The following is a 27051-nucleotide window of genomic DNA, read 5'->3' on the forward strand; positions in this document are numbered from 1 at the left end:
AGTCCTGAGTCCATCCATTAGGAAGTCCATGTGATGTCAGATCAAACAGCTCGCAATGCCTCTGCCTTAATGTATCACTAATTAATGAGAGCTGGAATGTATACATTACCTAATTTCTAGGATTCTGCAATCTAACTCTTTTTTCCCCCCCTGGCGTTAAAACCTGATTAATGAGATCTTGTGTGCTTGGTTTTGTAGGACTATCCTCAAGGTCCTTCTCACGGGTGTTGGGGTCTGCCGGCAGCCTGCAGAGCTGGCAACAGAGTCGGACAGTGAGGAGGTTGGGGAGGAAGATGGGACAGTCCTGGAGTCTGGGGAAGACTCTGATGAGGGCTCTGTGTTGGAGGCAGAGAGGGGGCCAGGCCCATCTGGGAATTATGTGCTGCCTCCAGAGCCTCCAGAGTAGGACAGCAGCAAGTAGTTCAACTTGATTGCATGGCCAACACTCAACTGCTTGAGGACTTCTGATGGTCGCCATCCTGACCTGGAATAAGAGGCACTGGCCTAGCCCCATTGCTGTTGAGGTGGCTTCCATGATGACTGGCACCATCTTCCTGCTTCTCCTCTGAGGTCTCCCAGATCAACTGCAATCGGAAGTCTCAGCCTGAGACTGTGTTCTGGTTGGTAGGAACAACAGCTGGTGCTTCTTCTCTTTCTCCCCCAGCTGTTTCTTATCCTGCTACCCCTAAGCCTCCAGCAGCTCCTCCAGCCATCTCTTCAACAGCCCTGCTTTACAATAGCTTGCATCACGATGAAACTCTGCAGTGTTAATCAAGCCAATCACAACTAGAATCATCGATTTGATTCAGCGAAAGGATCCGATTTGATTGACTGTTCTTCTTAGGCATTCAAATTAAACCATCAAGTTGATTTCATTTGGATTCTGAATTGATTTTCAAAAAAAGAAATAGGCTCTTTTGGCCCATGGGCAAAAGTGTGCAAATCACTCCGCTCAATCCAATTCAATCCGACAACTTTAAACTGACTTTCTGATCTGGAGAATCGGAGCAGAACCGCGATTGCAGCCCAATCACCTTTGAATCGAATCTACTTGCACAGCCCTCCCTAAAAACCCAGGGCTTTAAAGCAAATCCTCAGTTTTATCTGTAAAAAAGAAATAGCAATGCAGATGGAATTCCAGAGAAGCTGTTTTGGGGGAGAGGTTTGCCTTGACGCCATGGATGGCTGGAGAACAGCAGTGCGTGGGAATGAATGCTAATTGAGGGTGCAACTTCTAAAGCCTCTCCAGAGGTGGTCTAATGCCAATCCAGCAGTGGTAACACTGACTTTGGGGGAGTTGGGATGGGCATGGAAGGGAAACTAAAGTAAGATTCCCCATTCATAACCTTGAATGTGTCAGAGCTTGTTGCAGAAATCAAACCCAGAAAGCACACACAGGTAACTGATGCAGCAGGAGTCATTCTCTTTATATACATAATAACACATACCATATTTTTCAGAGTATAAGACAAAAAAGAGGGCGAAAATGTGGGTGCATCTTATACACTGAATACAACATTTTTGGCCTACCAAACCCCCACCCCCTTCACAAAAATGGATGTGCAGTGGATTTGGGAAGCTTGCAAAGTGTTCCTGGGGGCTGGGGAGGGCAAAAACAAACACAGAAACAGGTCATTTTTGCTCATTTTGGGGGGGCAGCCCCAGGAGCAATCTACAAGCCTCCCAAAGCTCTGCATGGCCCGCCCTTTTTTTTGTTGCAAAAAAACGAGGCATGCAGAGGGTTTGGGAAGCCTGCAGAGTGAAAAAACTTTTTTTTAAATTTGCCTCTTCAAAATCATGGTGCGTCTTATACTCCGGTGCATCTTATAGTTTGAAAAATACAGTAAGTCATATACAATACCAATGGCTAGTTCTTCCAATGTGGTAGAGAGAAGAGATTGATTTCGGTTCCAGCAGCAGAAAGACAAAATTTAGTTCTCAGCACAGACTTGCAGCTGTGGACTAAGCCCCGCCCAGGGGCCTAGCTGTCTCCAGCAAATACTTTCAGTTTCCAAACAGCCCTCATTGGCTGACTTAGTTGCTATGCCTATTCATTGGCTGACCTTGTTACCAATGCCCTATTCCAGTTCATGAATATTCTGACAGTGTCCTCTAAGTTATTCATCCCTTAGTTAGATATTCAACTCTTATTGTAGCATGAAGACAGCAACAGCTGGATAATGCTAATTATTAGTGAGAAAATATACAAGCATAGTTTAAGTCACCCAGATCATGGTTGTCTCAAAAGTGTTTTTTTTTTCCTGAAAGGCAACTGGGCTATGTATTTCCCTTGAGGAAGGAGACATTTTGCTTCTTATCCAAGAAGCTTCATCAATTCTAGTGAGAAAATGGTCAGAGAGAACTCAAGGCCAACAATCAACCATAGAAGAGAAGGAAGCAACATTGAGGTTTAGAGTGGAGATTTGGCATTTTGACCAATTAATTCCAACCTGCTTCCAAAAACTCCTAACTTCCCTTTCCTTCTTTCTTTCTTCCTTCCTTCTCCTTGTTCTTTACTGGATGGTCATTAGCCACCAGATCCACATCAGAGGAAAATTATGGTTCCGCTAACAACTTGTGGCTTTTGAATATGGCTGGCATCCTCACGAAGTTGCGCAACTATTGAGCATAACACTACAAAGTCTTTCAAAGAGAACAGAGTCCAACAACATCTGGTCTGCATTTTTAGTCAGGTTTTTTTTCCTTGTAATTATAGTATTGCTTCATTTAGGAACAGTTTCAAACTGTCATTTTTTTCAGTGTTTTTTTGCAACAAAATTCAGCACAATATTATACAGAGTAAATCCACTGAAAATTCACTCTTATGTTGTCTTCTCCCTCTTCATGGTCAATGTCTTCTCCACCATCTGATAATGCACAGTTCATCTTTCTCTGATTATTTAAGATCGATAAATAGGTGATAGACAGACAGGGTGACAGAAATATGAGTATGCAGGTGTACTTATCTTACTCAACTAATCCCAATTTGTGATTTTCAGTTTCTCACAATCAAGATCCATGGTGGTAAATAAGCACCCGAAAAAGTTCACCCAAGGCACACCCATTTATGGAGTTTATTTCCTAAGTGTAACACTTTATCTGGCACACTTAAATGCCTCTTCTGTACTTGCAAACTGGCTGTTACACCTTCCCTAATGTGTGCAGAACATTTTGAATATGTTCTCATAAATGTACAAGCTTGAGGTGTTGCACGACAAAGCTTTTCACACAGGCTTGAAAATGCGCTTTATGGAATAGAGACCTTGGATTCCTAGAGTCTTGGGTTTCAGAAGGAAAGAAGCTGGAAGCTCGGAGAAGGAACATAACAGTTGGAGAGTTCAAGGCAGAAGAAAAATACATTCAGTGAAAGTCTTCCATGAAAAGGCTTCGACTCTGATTTAATTTTGGATGTTGTTTGGAACGCTGACCCCATGTTGACTTACATGAAAGAAGAACAAGTGAGAAGGTCCAGAGGTATCCTTCTTTCTCTTCTCGAGGACAATGAGACATTTCAGTAATGGGAACATAGAAAGCCTAATCTCAATTATTATTAGCATTATTGTCATACCAACACAGCATCTAAAAAGATCCAGAGCCAGGGGAATATTTCAGAACACAATTCTGGATCCTTTTTCCAGTAGTCATCTGGATCGGATTGGTGAGTCCACCCACCCCCAATTCTGAATTAAATCAAGATAGCTTAGCTACATGAATTTCACACATGGAGGATAGGGTTGACTTGGGATTCTGCGTGGTGTGCAGTTCTTTCTTTCTGGATTTGCATTTCTGAACAATCACAGAATAAATACTGGCCCATCCCTTTACCTTGGGGAGTGTATTTCTGGAGACTCTGCTTTCTCCTTGTTTTCTTGTCATGTTGGGTTGCTATCACCTACAAAAGGTAGAGATTCAGTGGAGGTGGTCCAGATTTACTCCAAAATCATAAGACGAGGGTGCCATCTTCTGGAGAAGGTCTGTAATCCTACCACTACATATTGTATATTCCTTGGTGTTGAGTATACTTGCTGAACTACAGTTTCCAGGAGTCCAAGGCAACTTGGCCAATGGTGTGGGATGCTGGGAAATGTAGTCCAGCATCATCTTGTAGCTCATCTTTTGAGCCCCAAGTTAAGATATCTACTCAACTGAATTCCAACTGTATTTATGGCAGAGTTTCAAGGTGAAATAATTCAATTAAATCTCTGGATTACTGTAAATAATCAAATTACTTTCCCAAAATGGACAGTAGGATCCAAGGCCCCAGGAGAACTCCTGCATCAAAGAAAGTGTACTGTGGACATACGGTCTAATAAATTACTTTATTGTACTCTAAATAATCACAGAAAAAGGACAATTTGTCTCCCTTTTCTTCAGAAACCTTTTCCAGCCATAGATCCATGGTGAGGAGTAAACAATAGATAAAAACAATTTCTTGGGGGGGAAAAACATTATCAGGTGATTCCAGAAGGGCAAGAAAGAAGTCAGGAAGCACTTGCAGTTGCAAGAACCAGTTGCAAAGGAGAACTTTGGTTCCATGGACTGAAAAATGACCTGTAGCTCCAACTGAGCCACCATCCATCCACGGCTTCTTAAAACACTCTCTCTCCTCACACTGCCCACCAGCTAGCTTGAAACCAGTGGATGAAGCTCTCTCAGGATGAGACCCTTGGTAGCCGAACCTTGCTGAAGATCTTCTGGTCTTCCAATTGTGGTCCACGCTCACTCTTGGATGAGGCAAACCGTAGGCGTGCCATGGGAATATTCGGAGTGGCGAACACCCAGGCTGAAGCATGGGGCTCTGGGCTTGTGGAGGGTGACCTGTTCCGCGCTATAGTCCAGAGGCCCTGGCGTATGCTCCTTGCAGGAAGGAATAAACCTTTGAGACATCGTGTAGGATGGCTGATGTCGCAAGTAAACGTCTGGCTCTGGAATAGTGTAGGCGGCTGGGCCAGGGCCTTTTCTCACCACATAATCTCGTCCGGGAGCGATGGAAGAGATCGACGGGCAGGGATATGCCCTTTTGTTGGGCACCTTGGGGCCCAGGGTCTCAGGCAACGCATATTTGTTGGGAGCCGGAGTTGGGCTGTTCAGCCAGTAGGGAGTTCTCGCACCGATGGTATACGAGGGAGCATTTGGTTCATCAATGGGATGCAATTTCTCCACGTGATACTCATTCGGGGAAGGAGTTACCACTACATCTAGGAAGCCAGAGAATATTATTACTGGCAATGAGTCTAAAAGAATAACAGAGTTGGAAGGGACCTCGGAGGTCTTCTAGTCCAGGGGTCGGCAACCTCAAACACTCAAAGAGCCATTTGGACCCGTTTCCCACAGAAAAGAAAACACCGGGAGCTACAAAATATTTCCCGTGCCTGTCTATTTCCCAAGCGCCCACAGAACTAGCCCAGGTAGTTGAATTAAACGTTCTGTTTTCTTCTGAAACTTTTCTTTTCTTGGATTTATCCATGGTTGGCATACCAGGGGTCGAAAAACTCAATAAATGACGTGCATATTGGCAGTTGTGACACACACTTTGAGCAACAGGGAGCCGCAGCAGAGGGATGAAAGAGCCATATGCAGCTCAGGAAACATGGGTTGTTGGGCCCTGCTCTAGCCCAATTCCTGCTTAAGCTATGGGAGGGGAGGGTAAAATATAGAAATGTATAGAGTAGAATAGAACAGGAATAGAATAAAAGTTCTGTCACATGTAATCAGTGGTGAGTTCCTCCCAGTACGGTATGGTACGGCCGTACTGGTAGTAGCCAAGAGCAGCTGACAGCGTACTGGTACGGTGGCTCATTTGCCCCCCGTCCCACATTCTATACCTGTTTTTAAAGCAACTGGCCAATTGCGCCTGCGTGCACAGCGCCTGCGCGAGCCCCAAAAAGCAGCTGGGTGTCGCAGGGGCTGTGGATTGCGCATGTGTGTGCAGCATGCGTGCATGAACAGGACTCGTGGCCCCGTGAGCAGTGTACCAGTAGCGGCGGTAAGAGCAACCCACCACTGCATGTAATGTAGACTAATCAGCATACATTATAATGAAATTTCGCTGCGCTCAGCTCTCAAAAGATAACCATTATGCACAGACCCCCATACACCCCCATATATGACACAGAGAAACACGACAGTCTTGTGCAAATTTATCCATATGCCTGGTGGAGGGAGAAGAATCCTGTGAATTTACCATTCAGGATGTATATGGTCTCCTGCTTGAGCAGGGGTTGGACTAGAAGACCTCCAAGTTCCTCCCAACTCTGTTATTCTGAAATCCTGCCATCCCATTTAAAAGAATTAGCTGAGTTCCTGTAAAACATGCTGGTCTGCTGCTGGGATTAGGAAGGTCAAGGAGACTCCAGATCAAGGCCAAAGGAAGCACGTATCTGATTCTCCATCTTGAATATGGTTGTGCTTGGGGTGTCTAAGCTTTTTGGGACCTCTTGAAAAATACCATATCAAGAACTTACGTATCTTTTCATCCCGTTCATGGTTTCTAAGCGAGGCCACCAAGACATTTCTCTTTGACTGGGAAAAACTTCGTTTCATTCTCAGGAAACTTTTCACCTCCCATAGCTCCACCCCACCCCACCCCCAATCATTCCAATGGAAGCACCTACAACTTGCAACTTACTTGTGCTCTTTCCTCGCTGTTGCATGAAGAATGAGACCGGCCTCCATATCCCTAAGCGGGAAACACTAGGATCCACATAGTAACAAGGTCCGGGGCTCTCCAGAACCATGATGGCTTGCAAAGGAAAGAAGAATCGTCTTAGGAAGCCAAAGCTGGCTTTCTGGATGACGTCATGTGGTTTTAATGACCGCCCATTTATCTAGCTACCCAAATGCTTGAGGTGGCAAGAAGGGCCACTTTCCAAATAAACTGGTGGTCACAGTCTTTCAGGAGGTAATTAACTTCTAGCTGAGCTACGGTCCTTAAATTGCAGATTCAGAAAATGAATGCATCAAAGCAGGCCTTTATGAGTCATCTGCTGTGGAAAGGAAACCACTCAGTCCACTTAATTCCCAGCAGGTGGCCATACAACCTTTGTGTCAACTTCTAGTGAGGAGAATCGAACATTTTATCCAGCCCTTTAGAGAGTCTGCTGTAATAAACTCTCAGCTGGACTTTTATTTTTGCAACGACTTTGGGAAAATAGCCGTTGCTAAGCCATCAAAAGATATGGAACACATCGCTTCAATATTAGACCATCTTAGTTTATTTACTCAGTTGCCAAGCTCAACTCAACGTTTCGATGGAATGAATATAGATTGCTTTTCACCCATATATACACGTATATAAATATGGGTGAATATATATATATTTATATATGCATTAAAAGTTCTCTGGAACTTTTAAAATACATTGCTCACTGAGCTTTGGTTAGCCGCTGCTAACATCGTCAGAGTGTAAAAGCCATTAAAGAGATACCTGCCTTTATACACTGTTAATCAATTTGGCCATTGCGCGTGTGATAGGCCCATCCACCTGCCTCCCACCTGTGATTAGCTTTGTTGTTTTTACATCAGGCATGTTAATCAATGCTCCTATTCCTTCCTCCCTTATCGAACACAGCTTGGGCTGTTCCTTCCCAGGAACATGCCTGGTGTAAAAACAACAAAGCTAATCACAGGTGGGAGGTGGGTGGGTGGGCCTATCACACACACACAATGGCCAAATTGATTAACATTGTATAAAGGCAGGTCTCTCTTTAATGGCTTTTACACTCTGACGATGTTAGCAGCGGCTAACGAAACCTCAGTGAGCAATATATTTTAAAAGATCCAGAGATCATAATGTGTGCTTCTTTGATAACTACACCTGGAACTCAAATATGTGTGTGTGTGTGTGTGTGTGTGTGTGTTGTATTTGTGCTGATAAATAAATAAAGGGAGACTAGTATAGAACCATTTCAAGCTATTTAGCTCTCAACAGCTACCCATACCCTTACTGGAATTCGAACCAGGGCTTACCAGGGGGGTTGTAACACAAATGCATATATGTGTGTGTGTGTGTAGGTATGCTGGTCTTGTTGCATTCGGGTCTTTTCCCGTGTAAGATTGAGATTGTCTTGGCAACGTTTCAGCGAGGTCTCGCTTGCCATCTTCAGGCTGGTAGATGGCGAGTGAGACCTCGCCGAAACATTGCCAAGACAATCTCAATCTTACACGGGAAAAGACCCGAATACAACAAGACCAGCATACATACATACATACATACATACATACATACATACATACATACTTACATACATCCTGGATTTGATATTCTGATCAGTCTGTCAGTTCTTGATGAACTGCAGGTCCTGTCAACCCTTAGCATTAGTCAAGCTAAGAATTGTTGATGAGAACTAAAGTTCAGCAGGTAGAGAAGCCACAGACTGATCATCCTTACTTTAGATCAGGGGTCTCCAAACGTGGCAACTTTAAGACTTGTGAACCTCAACTTCCAGAATTCCTCAGCCAGCCAGGTTGGCTAAGGAATTCCGGAGTGTTAAAGTCCATAAGTCTTAATGTTGCCAAGATTTAGATGAACTCCGAGGTTTTTCTCCAGGTTTTCAGCCATACAAGAGCTGCTTATGAATCAGGCCACTTCAATCATAACCTCATTACATTGAGAATGTCTTCTGAAGAAGCCCCAACAGAGTCCTCCACCCTATCCTTAAGACCTCATTTCCTCTAAAGCATTGAAAAGGGTCACTTAGAATGGTGAATTGTGTCATTGAGCTGATTTCATTCAGGATTAGTTGAAGATTCTGTTGGAAATACATACGATAGTGAAGGTTTAACACTGTTTGCTTCTGGCCTAGGTCTTTTAAACTCCCAAAGTCCTGTTTTGATTTTTGCTATGAAGATGAAAATAACAGAATTTAGCTTTTCTCGGAGTTTTGATCACAAATCTCCTGAGATCTGTTCATTTTGGGCCTGAAAACATGGTAAAAAGGTAAAGGTTCCCCTTGCACATATGTGCTAGTCTTTCCTGACTCTAGGGGGCAGTGCTCATTTCCATTTCAAAGCCAAAGAGGCAGCACTGACCATTTCCATAGTCATGTGGCCGGCATGACTCCACGGCAAAGGTGCACAGAACACTGTTGCCTTCGCACCAAAGGTGGTCCCTATTTTTCTACTTGCATTTTTTATGTACTTTCGAACTGCTGGGTTGGCAGAAGCTGGGACAAGTAATGGGAGCTCACTCCATTATGTGGCGCTAGGGATTCGAACCGCCGAACTGCCGACCTTTCTGATCAACAAGCTCAGTGTCTTAGCCATTGAGCCACCGTGTGTAGGCCTCAGGAATACAAATTGCACAATACAGGTAAAGTTTGCTTGGTGATTAGAACACAATGCATTCATGATTAGCATGAATCAGTAAGAATCCTTGATGAGTTTCTTCAGGATCCAGAATCCCTTCCCCTGCTTACTTTTTGGGCTGGACTTCACACGCATGGTATAAGCTGGCTCAGCATACTTGGTGAAGTCGTGATTCTTAATACCAGTACAAGGCCATCGGTTATACTTCCCAGGTCCTGGACCTAAAATGGGATCAAAGCTGTTAATGGGATCACAAGCAGAGAACCAGAGAAAGCTTTCCTGGAAACACAACAGGACAGGTGGAGCCACACACAAAGTCTTGGCAGAAAGCAACAGGGCTTGGTCTGGTCATTCTTTTTCGGGAGCATTAATCACCTGGTCATCCAAGTTCTCTTGTGAACATTTCCCTTTTCCCGCAAGCTCGAATTTGGCAAGACTACTAGGCAATATGTACCCCATTGGGTCATTGTTTGGGAGGTATTTCCTTACCTAAACAAAGAATTACCAAAGGTGGGTCAAAAAACCCAGGATTGATTTCCTGCTGGCTTCCCCATTGAGTTCCTTGTGAGAATCTGGCAGGAAGCATTCTAAATCTCCCCTTCCCCTTTTCCTTTCTCTTCCCTTTCCCCTCCTCTTTCCTTCCCTTCCTTCCATCCTTCCTTCCTTTTTCTTTCTTCCTTCCACTTCTCCCTTCCCCTTCCTTCCTTCCTTCCTATTTCTTTCTCCCTTCCCTTCCCAGCAGACAGGTAAGTGGCTGCTGCTGGATGGGGAAGGAAGTGAGGGATTGCATGACTGGCTAGGAAATTGTCCCAAAACATTGAAAATGAAGATCATCTGACCACAGCAACAGTAGCCAGTAGTACTGAAACAGCCGCAAACGTTATTCCATTAGAAGTTGTGGGTCCCGGATTGTGGCTGCATTCTGTAAATTAGCCCATCTGTGGTGCCTTGATTCAAAAATTGTTGCCCTACGATGCAGTTTTCTCCCAGTTAAAAGTCACAATGACAGTGTTCTATTAGTCTGTTCCAGAAGATGATAACTCCTTTCCTTTATCCTGCTCTAGGTTTTCTAGTAGTCTCACCCCATAATTCTGAGATGAGATGAATAGACAAATAAAGCAGTGGGCTAGACTGGATCCAATGGCTGAAGGCTGATAATTTTCTATTTGTGGAGACATCAAGAAGAATAGAGTAGAGCAGAGCAGAGCAGAACAGAACAGAACAGAACAGAACAGAGGAGAGGAGAGGAGAGGAGAGGAGAGGAGAGGGAAAGAGAAGAGCAGAATAGAAATAGAATAGAAAGAAATAGAATAGAATAGAATAGAATAGAATAGAATAGAATAGAGAATAGGAGAGGTGAGGTGAGGAGAGGTGGAGAGGGGAGGGGAGGGGAGGGGAGGGGAGGGGAGAAGAGAAGAGAAGAGAAGAGAAGAGAAGAGAAGAGAAGAGAAGAGAAGAGAAGAGAAGAGAAGAGAAGAGAAGAGAATACTTTGTTGTCACCTTGAATGTACACTAATCGGCATACATTAAAAAGAATTCACGTTGCCTACAGCTCTCAAAGGGCCTCTAATATAAACATAGACATGACAAGCAGCTAAGAGACCCTCCTTTCCTGATCATTGGGAAGACTCCTGTATTTGGGCATCGTTTCTTTTCCCCCTGGCACCCAACTCACCTTTAAACTTGGCACTGATTAAGGCGTACTTTTTCTGGCTTACTGGTGATCTGGCTGGATTTGTAGAGCAACCAGGCTTGATGAAGTAAGCAACTTTCTCATTGGGTTTCTTCAGTGCAGAGGTTGCCATTGGAATAACAACGCTACGTTCTGTGGGGAGGAATACACCACTACCTTCCCTCTGAATAAAACAAAATTGAAATGACCTGAGTACATGCAGATCTGGAACCCCAGGAGCGGGGATCAAGGCGAAGGGACCCACAAAGGCAAGATGGCACCCAGGATGCTCTGTGATCCAATCCTCACCCAACCCAAAAGGTTGGGTGAGGATTCCTTCCTTAGCCACGCTTGTGACTCCCCCTCCCTCCCTCCAAGTAATTGCTTCAGTTGATGGCAAGATGCAAATCTTTCACTATAAGCTACAGATACGAGCTGGGCACCCTGGTATCAACAAGAAATTGTTTAGACTACTTCAAATACATTCAGACAAATGGATGATCAATTTAGATAAGAAGTAAAAGGTTACATCGGTGTTAAATATCATTTCAAATATGTGGATAAACATAAGACAGAAGGGAAGGAATGGAAAGGACAGAGAGTAAAGGAAGGGAGGGGAAGGAGAGGGAGAGGGGAAGGAAGGAAGGAAAGGGAGAGGAAGGATGGGGAAGAAGAGGGAGAGGGGAAAGAGGGAGAGGGAGGGAGGGGAAGAAGAGGGAGAGGGGAAGGAAGGAGAGGGAGAGGGGAGGGGAGGAAAGGAAGGAAGGACAGACAGTGCCAAATATAAAAAGTGGACACCTCTGTTTATCTTGACAACCAGTGAGCAAAGAACCCCTTCTAAGCCACGTCGACCTATCCAACCTTGACAGGTCTTCGGAAATTCAACCGGCCTGAAGCTGGCCAAGGCTGGGTAGGGAGATCCCTGGGAAACCCAACAGGCCTCGAGGCTTATACTGTGGAAGAAGCCAGATGGTTCTTGTCATGAACGGGGAATGGACCTGGGGTGGTTCTTATGACAACCAATTAAAATCACCACTCTTTGCTTCAATGGTGTAACTCTGCTGCGGCAGCTTTTGGGCTTAGCTGGGAGGTGAAGCAGGCGGTCGATTGAAAAGAAATCATTTCTGAAGCATCTTTCCGGCCCCTTCCCCTGGATCAACACACCCACCAGCTGCCTTGTGGAACATCAACAGTTCCTCCTCTCCACATTGGCTGCCCGGTTGCTAAGGCAACAGGGATGCAGGCCAGAAAGGCTCACTTGCTTATTCTCCTTTTGCTATGGCTCTGGCAGAATATGTCCAAAACTGGCCTGCATCGGAGGCTCCTGACTTTCTCCTTGCAATGAACAGGAGCTTCGGAGACTTGGGGGCAAACCTGGTCCTTGAATAGCCCCACTTATTTTCATTCCTTCCAAAAGAGGTTTCTCTCCCTCTTTAGTCTTCTTCTTGAAGAGCTCTAGATGTTTCTTTGTTTGCTTGCTTGCTTATTTCATCAAGCATGGATTGGATAACAGATTAGAAGTATAAACATGATTTTGAATACATGAAAAGGATACGAATAAAAAGGGAATATTAGGACAGGGATGCTAGGCTCATTGGTGGGATTATGGATGCCCCTTAAAGGCCTCTTAGGAAAGGGGTGAGGTCGACAGTAGACAGTTTGAGGTGAAAGTTTGGGGGGGTTGGGGATGAAACCACAGTGTCAGGTAGTGCATTCCAGCCGTTGGCCACTCTGTTGCTGCAATCAAGTTTTGAGCAGTTTGCCTTAGGTTTGCATTTATTGTGTGCTCATGTATTGATGTGATTGAAGCTGAAGTAGTCATTGACAGGAAGGACCTTGTAGCAGATAATTTTATGTACTACGCTTAGGTCAGACCGAAGGCAGCGTAGTTGTCAGTTGTCTAAGCCCAAAATTTCAAGTCTGGTGGCATGAGGGATTCTGTTGCGAGCAGAGGGACTGGAGGACTCTTCTTGTGAAATACCTCTGGACTCGCTCGATTGTATTAACGTCCGATATGCAGTGCGGGTTCCAGGCAGACGGGCTGTATTCGAGGATTGGTCTGGCAAAGGTTTTGTGCGCCCTAGTTTGCAGTTCAATATTACCGGGGAAGAAGCTACATAAGATTAGGTTAACAATTCATCCAGACTGTGGGTGGTATGGCTTAGACCATCTTCTACTGAAAGGAGAGAGGCGGTTTTGAGTTCGGTTTCTGCAATAGTGCAAGAGGAACAGGCAGAGATCAAGACAAGCAGGCCACACAAGAAAGCTTAAGATTGCAGGATCCAATCCAGGTCATTCCCCAAGACCAGGGGTTTAATCTTCCAAGTTTTCAGAGTCGTGCTGGAGCTCATCCTCACAGAAAGTCTCTCAGATTGGACCCAGATTGGATCCTGCAACATTATCCTGGAACACATATATTGGTCTTCATTTGTGATGTTTAATATCGTTTACAGCTGGTGTTGGCGATCACAAGGAACCAATCCTGGTCATGAGTTATGTGACTGTCAGGTATCTTGACTGAAGACTCCTATCGCACGTCCCGTCAAAGCAAGAAATGGACATTTCAGGAAGCAAATGTCAAATGGAAACCTCAAGATGGACTCTGAAGTCCTGTTGCGGTGGACAATTTTTGCTTGAAGGCATAGCAACTGGAAAATGGCACCCCTTGAGAACATTTCCAACAGCAATGGCTTGGCGTGGTTTAAATATCCATTTCGTTTTTGCAATATTAGCTCTGTAAAGAAATTAAGAGAGGGAGAAAAAGAGGAAGAGATAAATAGAAAGACAGAGAAAGACAGAGGGGGGGGGGAAGAGACAGAAAGAGAGAGTGAGATAAAGAGAAAAAGACAGAGAAGGGGAAGAAAAAGAGAGAGAGAAATAGACAGACAAAGAGAGAGAGAGAGTGGGGAAAGAGGGAAAGAGAGAGAGAGAGAGAGGTAGAGAAAAACACAGAGAGAGAGAGATTAAAGTTAGAAGAAGCCATTCCAGAAAAATAATGCGTGTGCCCCATAAAATTATTTTTTGTTTGTTCATCAAATGTTGGTACTCCCCATCTCGCTCTCTTTCTCCCCCCCAACTTAGTTTCTTTTGGACCATCTTGGGTGCTCAAGCTCTGCATGTGACCCACTGGGAGTATTTGTAAAAGGCAGGTGTTCCGTGCTGCCTTGTGGGAAGCCAGGGGAGAGATGTAATTTGCTTATGGGCTCTTCAAAAGGCTCTTAAAACATGACATTCTGGGCAGACTTTCTCTTCACCAGGGATGGCTTCCAATTCATTTTTCATATTCATGGTTTTCACCTTGGTTTTATGGCCTTATCGTAAACTGCCTAGAAAGGTTGATAGCTGCGGTAGAGAAGAAATTCATCGTTACCTCTGTCTCGGGAGGAGATTTGCAGAAGTGATCACGGTTCTTCTCTTTTTTACGACTTGGGTGGGCGACGCGCCATCCAAAAATAACAACCATCAGTGCCATCGCGATTCAGTGGGGATTTTTTTAGGGCGGAGCCCGGGTGTTCAGGATTCAAAAACAGCACACCATTGCTCCTTGGATGGGTTGGGGTGGAACTGTTGAAATCTGAATCCTTTGCAAATTTACTCCTCGGGTTTGAGACCATTTGGGGCCGAACCAATTCATTTATTCCTCCTTGACGTTTGGTGTTTTGGCAAAAGAGATTATCCTTGCAATGCTGTCCTTTTGACCCACACGAGGGAAAACATCTGTTTGGAGGTGCAGGAAAAGTGGGGTGACTCACACCAGTGCCTGCTTTGGGCACCAGGGTGGGGGAGGAAGACCCACAAACGATCCTACGCGGACTACATGATTTTGGAGAGGAGAAGAACTTGGCAAGGGCCGATCAGTGGCCGAAGAAGTCCAGAGCAGTTGGTGACAAAGGCTCTTCCCTCCTGAACAATGAGAAAAAAAAGACGATAGCATCTCAGAACTTCTCCAAGGAAGAACCCAAAGAGCTACAGTCTGTCGCAACCATAATAGGGAAGTTTGGTTTATAGGCAGAGGGCCAACATCTCATCCTGGGATGGAGACACTGAAGGATGTTGAAGGCATAGCTGTGCACTGCACAGGAAGCCAAGCCCCCACCCCCAATGGCCTGGATCCCTCACAGTTGACTCTTCTCCCTCACACGTGGATCCAGATGTTCAGCTGGAAAGGAAGAAAAGCCAACAACTGCAGAGAAATGAAATGTTTCTACGGACAGCAGCCTTGGCTGGAATTTTATTTACAGATCCCCAGGACCTTTTTGATATTGAAGGAACCAGGGGGAGGGGAAGGAGCATTGTTATGAAGTGAAGGCCCCTATATAATTGACTGATTGATTGATTGATTGGATTTGTTTGCTTCCCATCTCATCACAAGATGACTCTGGTCCATCCCAATATTTTCTTCGACAGGAATCAGAATTAGGAGGCAAATGTGAGTGAAAATGACAGCCTGCCTGCCAAAACCACCTGGGAAAAGAGGGCTGCTCCTCACAGGAGGTCCAGGATGGCCTGGGTATTCACAGAATGCCATGATAAAATATGTATTATTTTATTAATACAAATAGAGGAGGATGTTTATACGTTGGGGTTGAACAGTGGGGTCCTTGGTGCTCTCTGAGCTGGGCGGTTTTCTTGCAGACGTTTCAAGACCCAACTAGGTAACATCATCAGTGCTAAAAGAGGCTTATGGAGAGGAGGAGAAGGAGGAGGAGAGGAAGGGAAGGAGTGGGATCCATTTTGGGAGGATACCCTTCCATTCAGGAGTATCTTTAGGAGTATTGAAAAAAGTCAAGTGGGCTACCCTAACTGCCCAGTCAAAGCCATCCAAACTCAATGTACCCCCCCCCAAAATGTACCAGCAACCCTTCCCCCCCTCCCTTTCATTTTTCCATCCTCCTATTTTGGCTCCTGTCCTGCTGTTGTTGTGATGAAAGTGACAACTGGTTCCACATGTCCCACCCACCCACCCACCCCCGAGGCCTTTGAGAGCGTTCGGCCTTGGCTTTCACAAAGAGACTCTTCTTGTGTTTGACACAAACACGGTCAAGTGCTCGGACGATCATCTGATAGGAGGATTAAGGAAGTCCTCAAATGGGAAGCACGCTGGCCGGGTGCGACTGTGATGGCATGATAGAGGGAACCGGCAGAGTGGATGGATTGCCCTTTATTGCAATGAGATCGAGAAGATTATTGGTTGCAGCTCATTAAAATCTCTTTACAAGGCGGGTGGAAATGGGCCAGATCTAAATGGTTGTTAGAATCAGGTTGTAGCAGGATAGAATCAAGAAGATAATTTGGAAGATGGAGTACTTTTTGCTATTTGTATCCTTCCTTCCTCCCTTCCTCCCTCTTTTCTTCCCTCTCTCCCTCCATTACCTTTCCTTTCTTTCCTTTCTTCCTTCATCCCTTGTTCTTTGCCTTTCTTCCCTTCCTCTCACCCTCTCTTCCTCCCCTCCCTCCCTCCCCCTCCTTTCCTTTCCTTTCCTTCCTTCCTTCCTCCAATCCCCCTTCCCTCTTTTCTTCCCTTTCTTCCCCCAATCCTCCCTCCCTTCCTTTCCTTTCCTTTCTTTCTTTTCTCCCTCCCTCCCTCCTTCCCTTGTTCTTTGCCTTTCTTCCCTTCCTCTCACCCTCTCTTCCTTCCCTCCTTCCTCCTTCTTTCCTTCCCCTTTCTTCCCGATTCCCTCCCTCGCTCCAACCATGGTAGAAGGAGCAACCACACAGCCAAACCACAAAGAATCATCCCAAGAGACTTTTTTGAATGTTAACTCCTGGTGGTGAACTGGGCAAAGATTTCTCCACCAAGAGTCACTCCCAACTGAACCCTGGGAAGATGCTTCAATAGTCAGCGCATCATGAGTTATGCCTGCTTTTCCTTCTTCTCTGGTGCAGAAAGTAACACCAATAATAAGGCTTGGAAATCTCAGCTTTGTACAGTGCTGGAGATTTTATGCCCAACCTCTTGGAAATGCTGTGCCTACAAGCACCAGCATTCTAGGAAAAGGGAAGGAAAAGGAATGGTGTAAACAGGAGTTAGCAGGAGCAATGAGCTATACATTGCATTGTTATGGGGTGTTGCCCATCGCCAGCCTATAAATAGGACTGTCAGAGTGGGAAGAGCATTAGACCCAGCATGAAGGAAATGTTTGTCCAGGCAGTTGGCAGTGGGGTGAAAAGAGATCCTTTGGGTCTGGAGCATGAAATAATTGTGTAGGAGAAGAGACGTCCATTAATAAACCTTACTGACTTGGTCCTACTGCGGCTGTTGGTCACAGTTGGTTTCACTATAAGGCAAAGGTTCCCCTCGCACATACAGTGTGTGCTAGTTGTTCCCGACTCTAGGGGGCGCTGCTCATCTCCATTTCAAAGCCGAAGAGCCAGCGCTGTCCGAAGACGTCTCCGTGGTCATATGGCCGGCATGACTCAATGCCCAAGGAGCACAGAACGCTGTTCCCTTCCCACTAAAGGTGTTTCCTATTTTTCTACTTGCATTTTTTATGTGCTTTTGAACTGCTAGGTTGGCAGAAGCTGGGACAAGTCACGGGAGCTCACTCCATTACGCAGCGCTAGGGATTCAGGAAAATGCTCCATTTTGCCTGACGGTCTTGCATGCGGGGAAATATGTTTATTTATGTAAAGCTACAACTTCGTGTCAGCATCTGTGACTTTTATTTGGATAATTTGCACAATTCCCTGACAGAGTCATATCTCTTCTCCTTCTACCTTCTACCCTGCACAAGTTTGATAATCAGCCTCCTGCCTCCATTAAAGCTTATCAAGACAGGAGAAGCATCTTAGCAGTCCCAACGTATTGAGCAGATTAATGTACATAGGGATGGATACCAAAAACATCTGGGATGTATCGTATTTGTTTGAATATTTGTCACCGCCATGTGAAAAGTAGGGGAAAGGATGGAAGCATCTGGCCTTACTACCATGCGGAGCTATGACAGGGAAAGAGAAAAGAATCTGTTGTAAAATCCAATCAAGCCAAATCACTCAAGCTTGGCCAAAGACGAGATTCCAGAATCTTAATCCAATTAAGCAATGAATTGACTAAAACCCAGAGGGAGAGGCTCATAAAAGTCTCCCAGAGCCAAGCAAGCACTACATTTACGTAAGATCTTTATTAATGATCTAGGAAACAAGTATAAACAACCCATTAATTCCGTTTCATAGTTCTTGCCCAAACAGGAGCCATCACAGTTTTTGATTCAAAAAAGAAAAAAAAAAGAGGTCAGACTTTCAAGTAGAAGCCAGCAAATCTCCAAGCAGGTCCCCAAGCTGGATCAAAGGCCCTGCTTGCCTAGTGTGAATTGTGGGTATTTGTGAAAGAAGCAATCCTCGCAAAAATTGGGGCTCCAGCAGAAAGCTTGCTTGATTGGAAGGCCAACCAGCTGCAAAAGCAGTTGTTGTACCATGCAAACCCACCCACAAATTTCACTCCAAAGCACAAAAACCCGAAGCATCTTGTTTGAAGTGGCTTAAGGATCCTCAAAGTCAGGGGTGGGCAATTAATTTTCCCAAGTTTTCCATGCAAAACTGGAACTATTGGGGGGGGAATCAATAGGGCTATTACACACCTACCGTATATACCTGGGAACCCTAAAATGCCCAGGTCTTATCAAGGTGGATTTACAGAAAGATCTGGTGATCGGCCACATACATCTGTGTTACAAATTGTTGTTGTTAGTTAGTTGCGAAGTTGTGTCCGGCCCATTGCGACCCCATGGGCAACATTTGGGGAGAGGGGGCGGTCTAGAAACCAAATAAAATTGAAAAATTGAAATTCCTCCAGGCCTTCCTGTCCTCTACCATGCTCTGGAGTTCATTTAAGCTCACGCTGACTGCTTTGGTGACTCCATCCAGCCACCTCCTTCTCTGTCTTTCCCAGCATCTTTCCGAGCATGAGGCTCTTCTTCAGGGAGTACTTCCTTCTCATTAGGTGGCCAAAGTCTTTGAGTTTCAGGATCTGGCCTTCTAAAGAGCAGTCAGGGTTGATCTCCTCTTGGACTGACTGGTTGGATGGCCTTACAGTCCAAGGGACTTGCAGGAGTCTTCTCCAGCACCAGAGTTCAAAGGCCTCCATTCTTTGGTGCTCAGCCTTCCTTATGGTCCAACTTTCACCGCCATCCATTGCAACTGGGGAAACCATAGCCTTGACTAGACACGCTTATGTTGGCAGGGCAATGTCTCTGCTTTTTAGTCTGCTGCCTAGATTTGCCATAGCTTTCCTCCCCAGGACCAAGTGTCTTTTAATTTCTTGGCTGCAGTCCCCATCTGAGTTGATCTTGGAGCCCAGGAAAATAAAATCCTGGGCTCCTTGGAAATGAAGATTGCTATTGATGTGATGGGTGCTCAGTTACTAGAAGTTTTCAAGAAGAGACCAGACTGCTTATCAATGCATAGAAGGAAAATATCTACCATGTCTATCTCTTCCAGAGGCTGAAGAGATATTCCACACTCCCAAAGCAGTGAAAGAGAAACCGGACAAAACACACAACTGGTCAGTGATTTTTCAAGAGCTAATCCACCAGATCCACATTACAAGTTGGCCTTCAAGTTTGAAGTTTTCTCTGCATCGTAAAGCATCTTCCTGTCCCCCCATGAAAACCAGAACGAGATCAACCACTCCCCTGGAGGCCCGAAATAATTTGGGGAGAGAAAGAAAAAAGAGAAAGAAAGTGTTATGTGCCTACGAGGAGAGGAATGGGGAGGAATTGACGTTCCCTTTAAGAGGGGAACTCATCTGTAATATGAGAGGTGCCTGCTTTAAGCCCAGCCTGCTTGTGACTGCTGAGGAAATTCAGATTGTCCCTCCCTGTCCCAGCAGCAAGTTTATTAAATATAGTAGTAGCTGAAAACTCAATTGGAAACAGACAGCCTCTGTTTCTAATGCCTGGCTCACCCACTTGATGCTTCTCGGGGTAAGAGGAATGATCTGAAGCCACTGGCCACAGTTGTAGGCAATATCATGGCATCTAAACTTCCTCCAGGGACCTGGGTGTGTTGGCCAATCTTCCAACTTCTGCTACATCTTCTTCTTCCCATCTACGCCGATCCAACTTCAGGGGGTAAGTCATCCTTCCTCCTTTTCCTTATTGTTTCTTCTTCTGGATCTGTGTTCTTGCTTTCCAGGGGACAAAAAGCAAGGATGATGGAGCTTTAGCCAAAGAAAACTATGAGCAGAATTCACATGTCAAGCCAACTCAATTGGAGGGTAGAAGGTTTGCATCCTTAAGGGACAGAGGGAGACAGACACTTGTCTGGCAGCCTTGCAAGGAAAGGGATGGGGGCAAGGGGTGATCCAGAAATTTGAAGAGAGATACGTTTTTTGGGCGGAGGGTTTATCCTTCCAGTTAGAATTTTTGGGATTTTCAAGCACGATGTTTGGTGATCTTTAGGGGGAAAAAAACCATCTATACTTAAATTCCAATTTTCAAGTAGCAGAAAGAGCAGCCTTCTCAAAGGCAGACTCTGTTGAGTAGATGAAATCAGAGATCAGTAGAAGCATAGATCTACAAGAGCACCAACCTGAGGTGGACATCTCAACTATAATATGTGAGATGTGGACACAGATATCCTCGAGGTCCCAGTTTGCAACAGTGACATGTTGGGTGCATGCTAAGCTCTGAAATGAGTCTCATTGGTGGAAAGGTGAGAAGAGTTGACCTCGCTTTATCTTTTTTTGTGGGAGATTAGAAATGAGTTCAGTCTGAAGGTCAAGGTTCTACCGAGCAAGTTGTGGGGTTTGAATCAGTATCTTCTTCAGATCTTCTTACAGAGGGGGCACAGCAAAGTCCTCAGCCCTCCTTTCCCTTGCTGAGATGGCTCTGAGGACATCACTTCTTAGAGGGTAACAGCCATGGAGATGTTGAGTGCCAACTACTGAATGCAAACAGTGTAGAATCTGAGCAGACCATCTGCCTAGTTGCTTGAATCTAGCTGAATATTAGGCGATGAATAATGTTTCTTGACATACAAGGAATCCTAGGTCTCTAAAAACCTGAACTGCTGATTGTTCTACCATGCAGAGAAACTGCTTTTCCACTGTAGAGCTAGTCAGCAGTTACTTGAAAAGAAGCATGACCTTAGATTTCATTACTATCAAGAGGAAACTGAAAATGTTACAGATCCGATAACGGCTGTGAAGTTGAAAGGAAGCTGCATGTTAACTGCAGACCTTGTGAAGCACCGATTCATCACTGCTGCCCATTTATGACGCCATGTGCTTCTTGCCCTTATATAGCAGAAGTATTTTGCCCTTATTTTATTTATCTTTCCAATTGGAATATGCTAGGAGAAATAAACGCATCTATTTTTATTTCATTGGGTTGGCCTAGGTTCCAAAAAATGGCATGCCGTACATGTCATCCTTTATTTGTTCATGAGAAGGAAGCTTTTGATGCCCTTTGCCTTCACAAACTGGTTGCCTAGAAAACAATTCAGCTTTGAGTTGAACTCCCATGTAGGAAAGGGAAGTCCTAAAGCTGGCTAGAGTGGAAGAAACACTGATTTACATAATACTGGTTGGTTAATGCCAAACAAAGGTTTATTGCACCTCAAAGTCTTCCTTTGGCGTTCACCAACTAGTATCATGTACTAATATCAACCAACTAGAGACAAGAGGAAAGGAATTGGGGTGCTGAATATGTGGAGAATGGGTTGAACTTTCAGGAAGAGTAGGTTCCTTTCAGGAAAACTCTAAACTTCTAGGAAAATCTGATTTAGGAGAATCAGACATTGGGGGGACGGGGGGAGGCTTGATCAGAGAGAAGAAATCTCATGGTTCTTAAAATTTGGAAAGGCTGATTGATTGAATGAATGAAGAAGGAAACAAATATTATGGATGTTGGTCAAAAGTAAACCACTAAAGGTCATTCTTTTAGGGTCCAAGACTGAGAATGGGATTTGGTTTAATTACCGAAACCACAACTCACTATTCCAAAATTAAGGAGCTAGGACTATTTGCTTTAAAATAACGTTTGTATCAGATGTCTGCTAGTGATGATCAACCTGAAAAGGTCCTCATTGCTCTGATCCCCAATTCCAGCCTCCCTCATTACCAACCATATAATGACTACATGGAAACCGCAATAATGTAACATCTAGAAGTCTTTAAGTTCTTCCCCCCTTGGCATAACCTTAGAAACAATTCCTCCATAGGTGCACTTTGTGCCTACCATGCATGCTCCACCATTGATGGCCTCAGGGACCTTTCATGACACTTAAAGCAGGAGGCCACCAAAGATCATGGTGGTTTTAGAATGAGAGAGGTTGAAGTCAAACGCATTGGGGGAAGGCTACTTTCCCCATTTTTCCATAAATATCTTGTGTATGTCTGCAGACTTTGGGCTCCCTGGAGCCTACTGAAATATTCCCCCGTTTATGGAGTGGTGCCACTTTGGCTGGAGCAAGCAGGGAGTGCCCAGCCCACATCCTAGAAATAGAGAAAACCCTGCCAGTGAATCTGTCTCATTTGAATCTGCTTGTTTTTTTGAAAGTGTAGTCAGGTGGTGCCATCTAGGTGGGGAACGGATCCCGAAGAATGAACAGTTACATTCATCCTGCAGGATAAACAAGCATGCAGAATGCCAGCCAATTTCCAGAGGGTGTTGACCACATTTTATCCACTGGGTGGTTTTTGTAACTTGGCCCTATAAATCTTTGGCAGTTCTCCCTCATTTGCTGCACTGTCTTTTCTATTCCATCCTGTTCCTTGCTAGGACAGCCCTCTAAATCCTTAAGGAGAGATACAGTTACAGGTTAACGGAGTTGGAAGGGACCTTGTAGGTCATCTAGTCCAACCCTCCCCTGCCCAAGCAGGAGACCCTACACCATTTCTGACAAATGGCAGTCCAGTCTCTTCTTGAAGTGATGAAGCTCCCACAACCTCTGAAGGTAGTGAGATTGTTCTCACTGTCAGAAAATTTCTTCTTACTTCTAGGTTGAATCTCTCCTTGGTCAGTTTCCACCCATTGCTCCTTGTCTGGCCTTCAGGTGTTTTGGAAAGCAGCTTGACCCCTTCCTCTCTGTGGAAGCCCCTCAAATATTGGAAGACGGCTATCCTGTCTCCCCTGGCCCTTCTCTTCACTAGACTAGCCGTGCCCAGTTCCTGCAACCGTTCGAGTCTTACCCATTTGGATTCAACATAAGGCTGCATTCTTCTGACCATATTAGAGGTTCCTCAGCTTCCCCCTGGCTCTTGCTTGAATATTTTGTTGCAATCGAATACAGAATAACAGAGTTGGAAGGGACCTTGAAGGTCTTCAAGTCCAACCCACTGATTGAGCAGGAAGCCCTGCAGTACCATCTCAGGCAAATGTTGTCCAATTTCTTCTTTAAAACCTCCCGTGCTGGAGCACCCACTAATTTCCACTAATAATCAGTGGAGAAGCAAGCCCCTGCACTGATTATTTTTTCTCACCGATTTCTCCCCAATTCTAGGTTGGAATTCTTAATTCTAGGTTGCACTCCCAGGTTAGAATTCTCCTTAATTCGTGTCTCCCACTTTGTTCCTTTATTTCCTCTTCCCCATCTATGAAGGAGGGTCAGATTTACAAGACAGACAACTCTTCCACCGACCTCAAATTTGCTGAAAGCCAGGTTATTTTTTCCAACATCACACCCCTACGTTGGAAATTGCTGAGTTTCTTTTGTCAGTACCTGTCATGAATATTTCTTTCCATTATTGTTCATGCTTGTTCTGGCATCATCCATTGATCGTGCTTTCTGTAAAACGCATGGATTTGAATTTTTTTAAAAATGATGATGGCAAGATGGTATTTCAGTTTATAGCCACATGTTGTGAACTGCGCTTTGTAGCTAAGAGGTGGAAAAAATTACCCAGAGAAGAGAAGTAGTTGGTGGTTTGGGGTTTTCTTTTCTTTTTTTTTTGTGCCCTAGGAAAATTGATTTGATGACTATCAAGAACAACTGCCTTATGAATTCATAGTCAATATTTGAGTCAGGTACTGCTGAGATATATTGGGTTGGATAGATAAGCTAATCTTCATTGCAGTTCTTAGAGAAACATATTGGCCCATAAATATTGTGCTTAGATATTTGTATATTTAATGCCTTGAAAGATTTTGTCACTGGCTAATTGCTTAATTGATTGAGCTATTGGATTTGGTATTTTCTGGCATTTAAAAGAATAGAATTAAATTACATATACATGGATTCAGATAGCTTGTTTGCTCATCAGTTTAATGAGCCTGATTAACGGTAATTTATTTTCTCTTGAAAGCTAATGTGGAATTAATAGATTCATTATCGTGAAGAGATCATCAAAAGAACAAAAGAACTGTTTATGTATTTATTATTGGAAAATCAGTAGATCACTAATGTGAGAAACGTTTTCAAGGTAATAACTGTATGATGATAAATACAATTAATTATATTACTTCAGATAAATCAGCCAAATAGCATTATGGAATATTTTACATTATTCTCTGTGTGCATTTCTGTACAATTCTTTGACCGATTTTGCTAGTCATTAATTCTACAGTCTTACACATCTGTTCTGACACCATATTTCTTATACCATCTGCTGCCAAACTTCTGCATTGAGACAACACATCGCTGGTTCAGTTCTAATGTTATGCCAAAGGTATGCAATGTCTCATTTTTTCCTTTTTTTTCTGCAATCATCTCACCCTTGATCATGTCAGCCCAATTCTCTTCTCCACAAAAGAAACCTTGAAAGCTTCTTCTTCTTCTTCATTCACCAAAGTAATTTTTTTTCTCTCCACTAGCTCAGACTCTTCTCTTTTCCAGTTTTTTTTTTAACCCAATCAACTTGAACCAGACATAACCCCTGATTATTTCATTGGCTTGATTGTAGCTCTGGCTGTGAAGTTTCAAACAAGGACATGATTTCCAAAATAGAAGGGGGGGGGAGATGGATCATCAATCTTGGGTCCAGCAAAACACCAGGGATGTTGAGTTAATGTTCCTCCTGGCTTTCATGGAGAAGACAGGAACAGCTTCCAGCTACCTCAAAGAAAGCATTCTTCTCAGGCCTTGCCGTTACTCACTATTAGCACATGGAATTGAATGTTCGGGTGTGACTAAAGCTGAAAGGAATGGTAAAATGTAATTATTTTTCTTTGATGCTGTTGTTTGCCATTCCTGACATTAGTTTGGATTTCCTGCTGCAGCCTATTAGTTTAGACACACTTCCTGGTCCAATATCTGAATTCTCAAGATTCCTGATATTTTCCCTGGTTCTTGGACCAATTAGATGCTCAAATGAACCAGGATATATCCAGGAACTGATTGATCCTTGCTGTCACTTGCCAATCTGAATTCTACCAGATTAATTCCTCTTCGTTCTATTAATTCAGTATCCACCTGCCAGTCCCACCAGGGAGGCCATCCCAGGGAAAACAGCCCCATAAGAGGCTAAAACAGGGGTGTCCACACTTGGGAACTTTAAGACTTGTGAAGTCCACAAGTCTTAAAGTTCCCAAGTTTGGACACCCCTGGGCTAAAACTTTGGCCAGGATGCAAGCTGTTCCACTGATGAATCGTTCTCACTGTCAGAAAATTTCTCCTTATTCCCAGATTCGATCTCCTTTTGATGAGCTTCTTGTCCTGCCCTCAAGTGCTTTGGGAAACCAATTCACCCACTCTTCCCTGTGACACCTCTTCAAGTATTGGAAGAGGCTGTCATGTTTCTCCTAATCTTTCTCTTCATTAGACTAGAGACATACAGTACTTAGTTTTCTCAACCATTCATTGCATGCTTCACGCTCCAGACCCCTGATCATCTTAGTTGCTCTTCTCTGCACTCTGCATTTTTTTTAAAAAAATCTTTGTTGTCTAAACGTGTCAAGCTGATCTCAAAGACATTGTCGATCCCTGATGGTGAAGGCTTTGGGATTTTTATCATTTAGCAAATGGGCATTTCTAGAGGGACTTTACAAACTTACTTTCCTGTTTCTACAGGCTTCTTGACCTCAAAAATCAGGACAGCCCCTTGCAACACCCTTGGCAGGGCATCTGGCTGAATTTTCTGTGCTACTTGGAACTATCTGAGTAATTTACTCGTCCTCTCCCTATCCCGCCTGCCCCCACTCTTCACCGCCTCACTTATTTTAAGGCTGCTGTTCTAAAACAGATGGGAAAAGGAACTTCCAGCTGATGGGAACCAGGGGATAAAAAAGAATTGAGTCAGGAGAGGGAAGAACCACCGATATCGTGGGAATCTAAGAGGGATATGTTGACCTCACTCTCATTTTTAGCAACTCAATGTAAATTCATAGGGCCATGTTCCCCACCAAGGTTAAAATGGGTTTAATCCAGGGGTTGGAATCTGTTTTATTTTTGTAGACTGATTTACAGTCAGCAGGAAATGCGGTTTCATCAGCAGATAAGGAAGGATGATGTAGATTCTCCAGGAGCCTCTGTCCTTTTTCCCAAAGTGGGATGAATTTTACTCTTCTAAGGGGTCAAAAAATGAGGGCAAAATTTTATTTTCTTTCTCCCACCCACCCCCTCCTCCTCACTCAATGGCAAAATTGTTCATTTTGTTGCAGGGTGCTTCACGTTTTGTGAATTCTTGCCTGCAAAATGTCTCTCCTTCCTGGGAGGCAGCTGAGTAACACATGAGCTTTAGAAGCAGAGAGGGAGGGAGGGAGGCAAAGAATTAGAGAATACACAATGTGAAATTCAGAGTGAGTTACGAGCTGAGCTCTAACATCTCCAAAGTTGGGCACAGTTTGGAAATAGTGTGGCCGTGTTTGTAGCCCAGCTTTGGAGCTGCCTGCTTCCTTGCATCAACTGATGCAAGAAAATCTTATTTATGGATTTTAAATGTAAAGGTATTGCAGTGTTTCATTGATTTATAGAGTGGGGAAAGATCTTGTTAGGATATCAATCATCTATCTATCGATCCACCCATTTCTCTCTGTGTCTTTCTCTCTCTCTCTCTGTCTACCTATCTACCTACTTACCCACCCACCCATCTGTCTGTCTATCTACCTGTCTGGCCACCTGTCTAACTATTCATCCATCCATCCACCCACCCATCCACCCATCCATTATCTATCTATATCTATTTTCTTAACTATATC

The 27051-nt window shown here is 44.2% G+C and overlaps 2 protein-coding genes across 2 annotated transcripts in view; one reads left to right on the forward strand and one right to left on the reverse strand.

Moving 5' to 3' along the window:
* Positions 1-4300: 4300 nt before the first annotated feature.
* CIMAP1C (ciliary microtubule associated protein 1C) lies at positions 4301-11111 on the reverse strand (the record flags this gene model as incomplete). Its single annotated transcript, XM_081965008.1, has 4 exons — positions 4301-5198; positions 6629-6742; positions 9417-9527; positions 10982-11111. The coding sequence occupies 4 exons, from the start codon at positions 11109-11111 to the stop codon at positions 4720-4722; spliced, it is 834 nt and encodes a 277-aa protein (XP_081821134.1). The 3' UTR covers positions 4301-4719.
* Positions 11112-19810: 8699 nt separating this feature from the next.
* The window catches only part of CSPG4 (chondroitin sulfate proteoglycan 4), a 47736-nt gene continuing 40495 nt past the window's right edge, over positions 19811-27051 (forward strand). The window contains exon 1 of the mRNA XM_081964971.1: positions 19811-20046. Coding sequence (XP_081821097.1) covers positions 19947-20046 — 100 coding nt within the window. The 5' untranslated portion in view covers positions 19811-19946. The remainder of the gene's footprint in view (positions 20047-27051) is intronic.

Source organism: Natrix helvetica, assembly GCF_964273705.1.
Source record: "Natrix helvetica genome assembly, chromosome: 12".
Taxonomy (NCBI): domain Eukaryota; kingdom Metazoa; phylum Chordata; class Lepidosauria; order Squamata; family Natricidae; genus Natrix; species Natrix helvetica.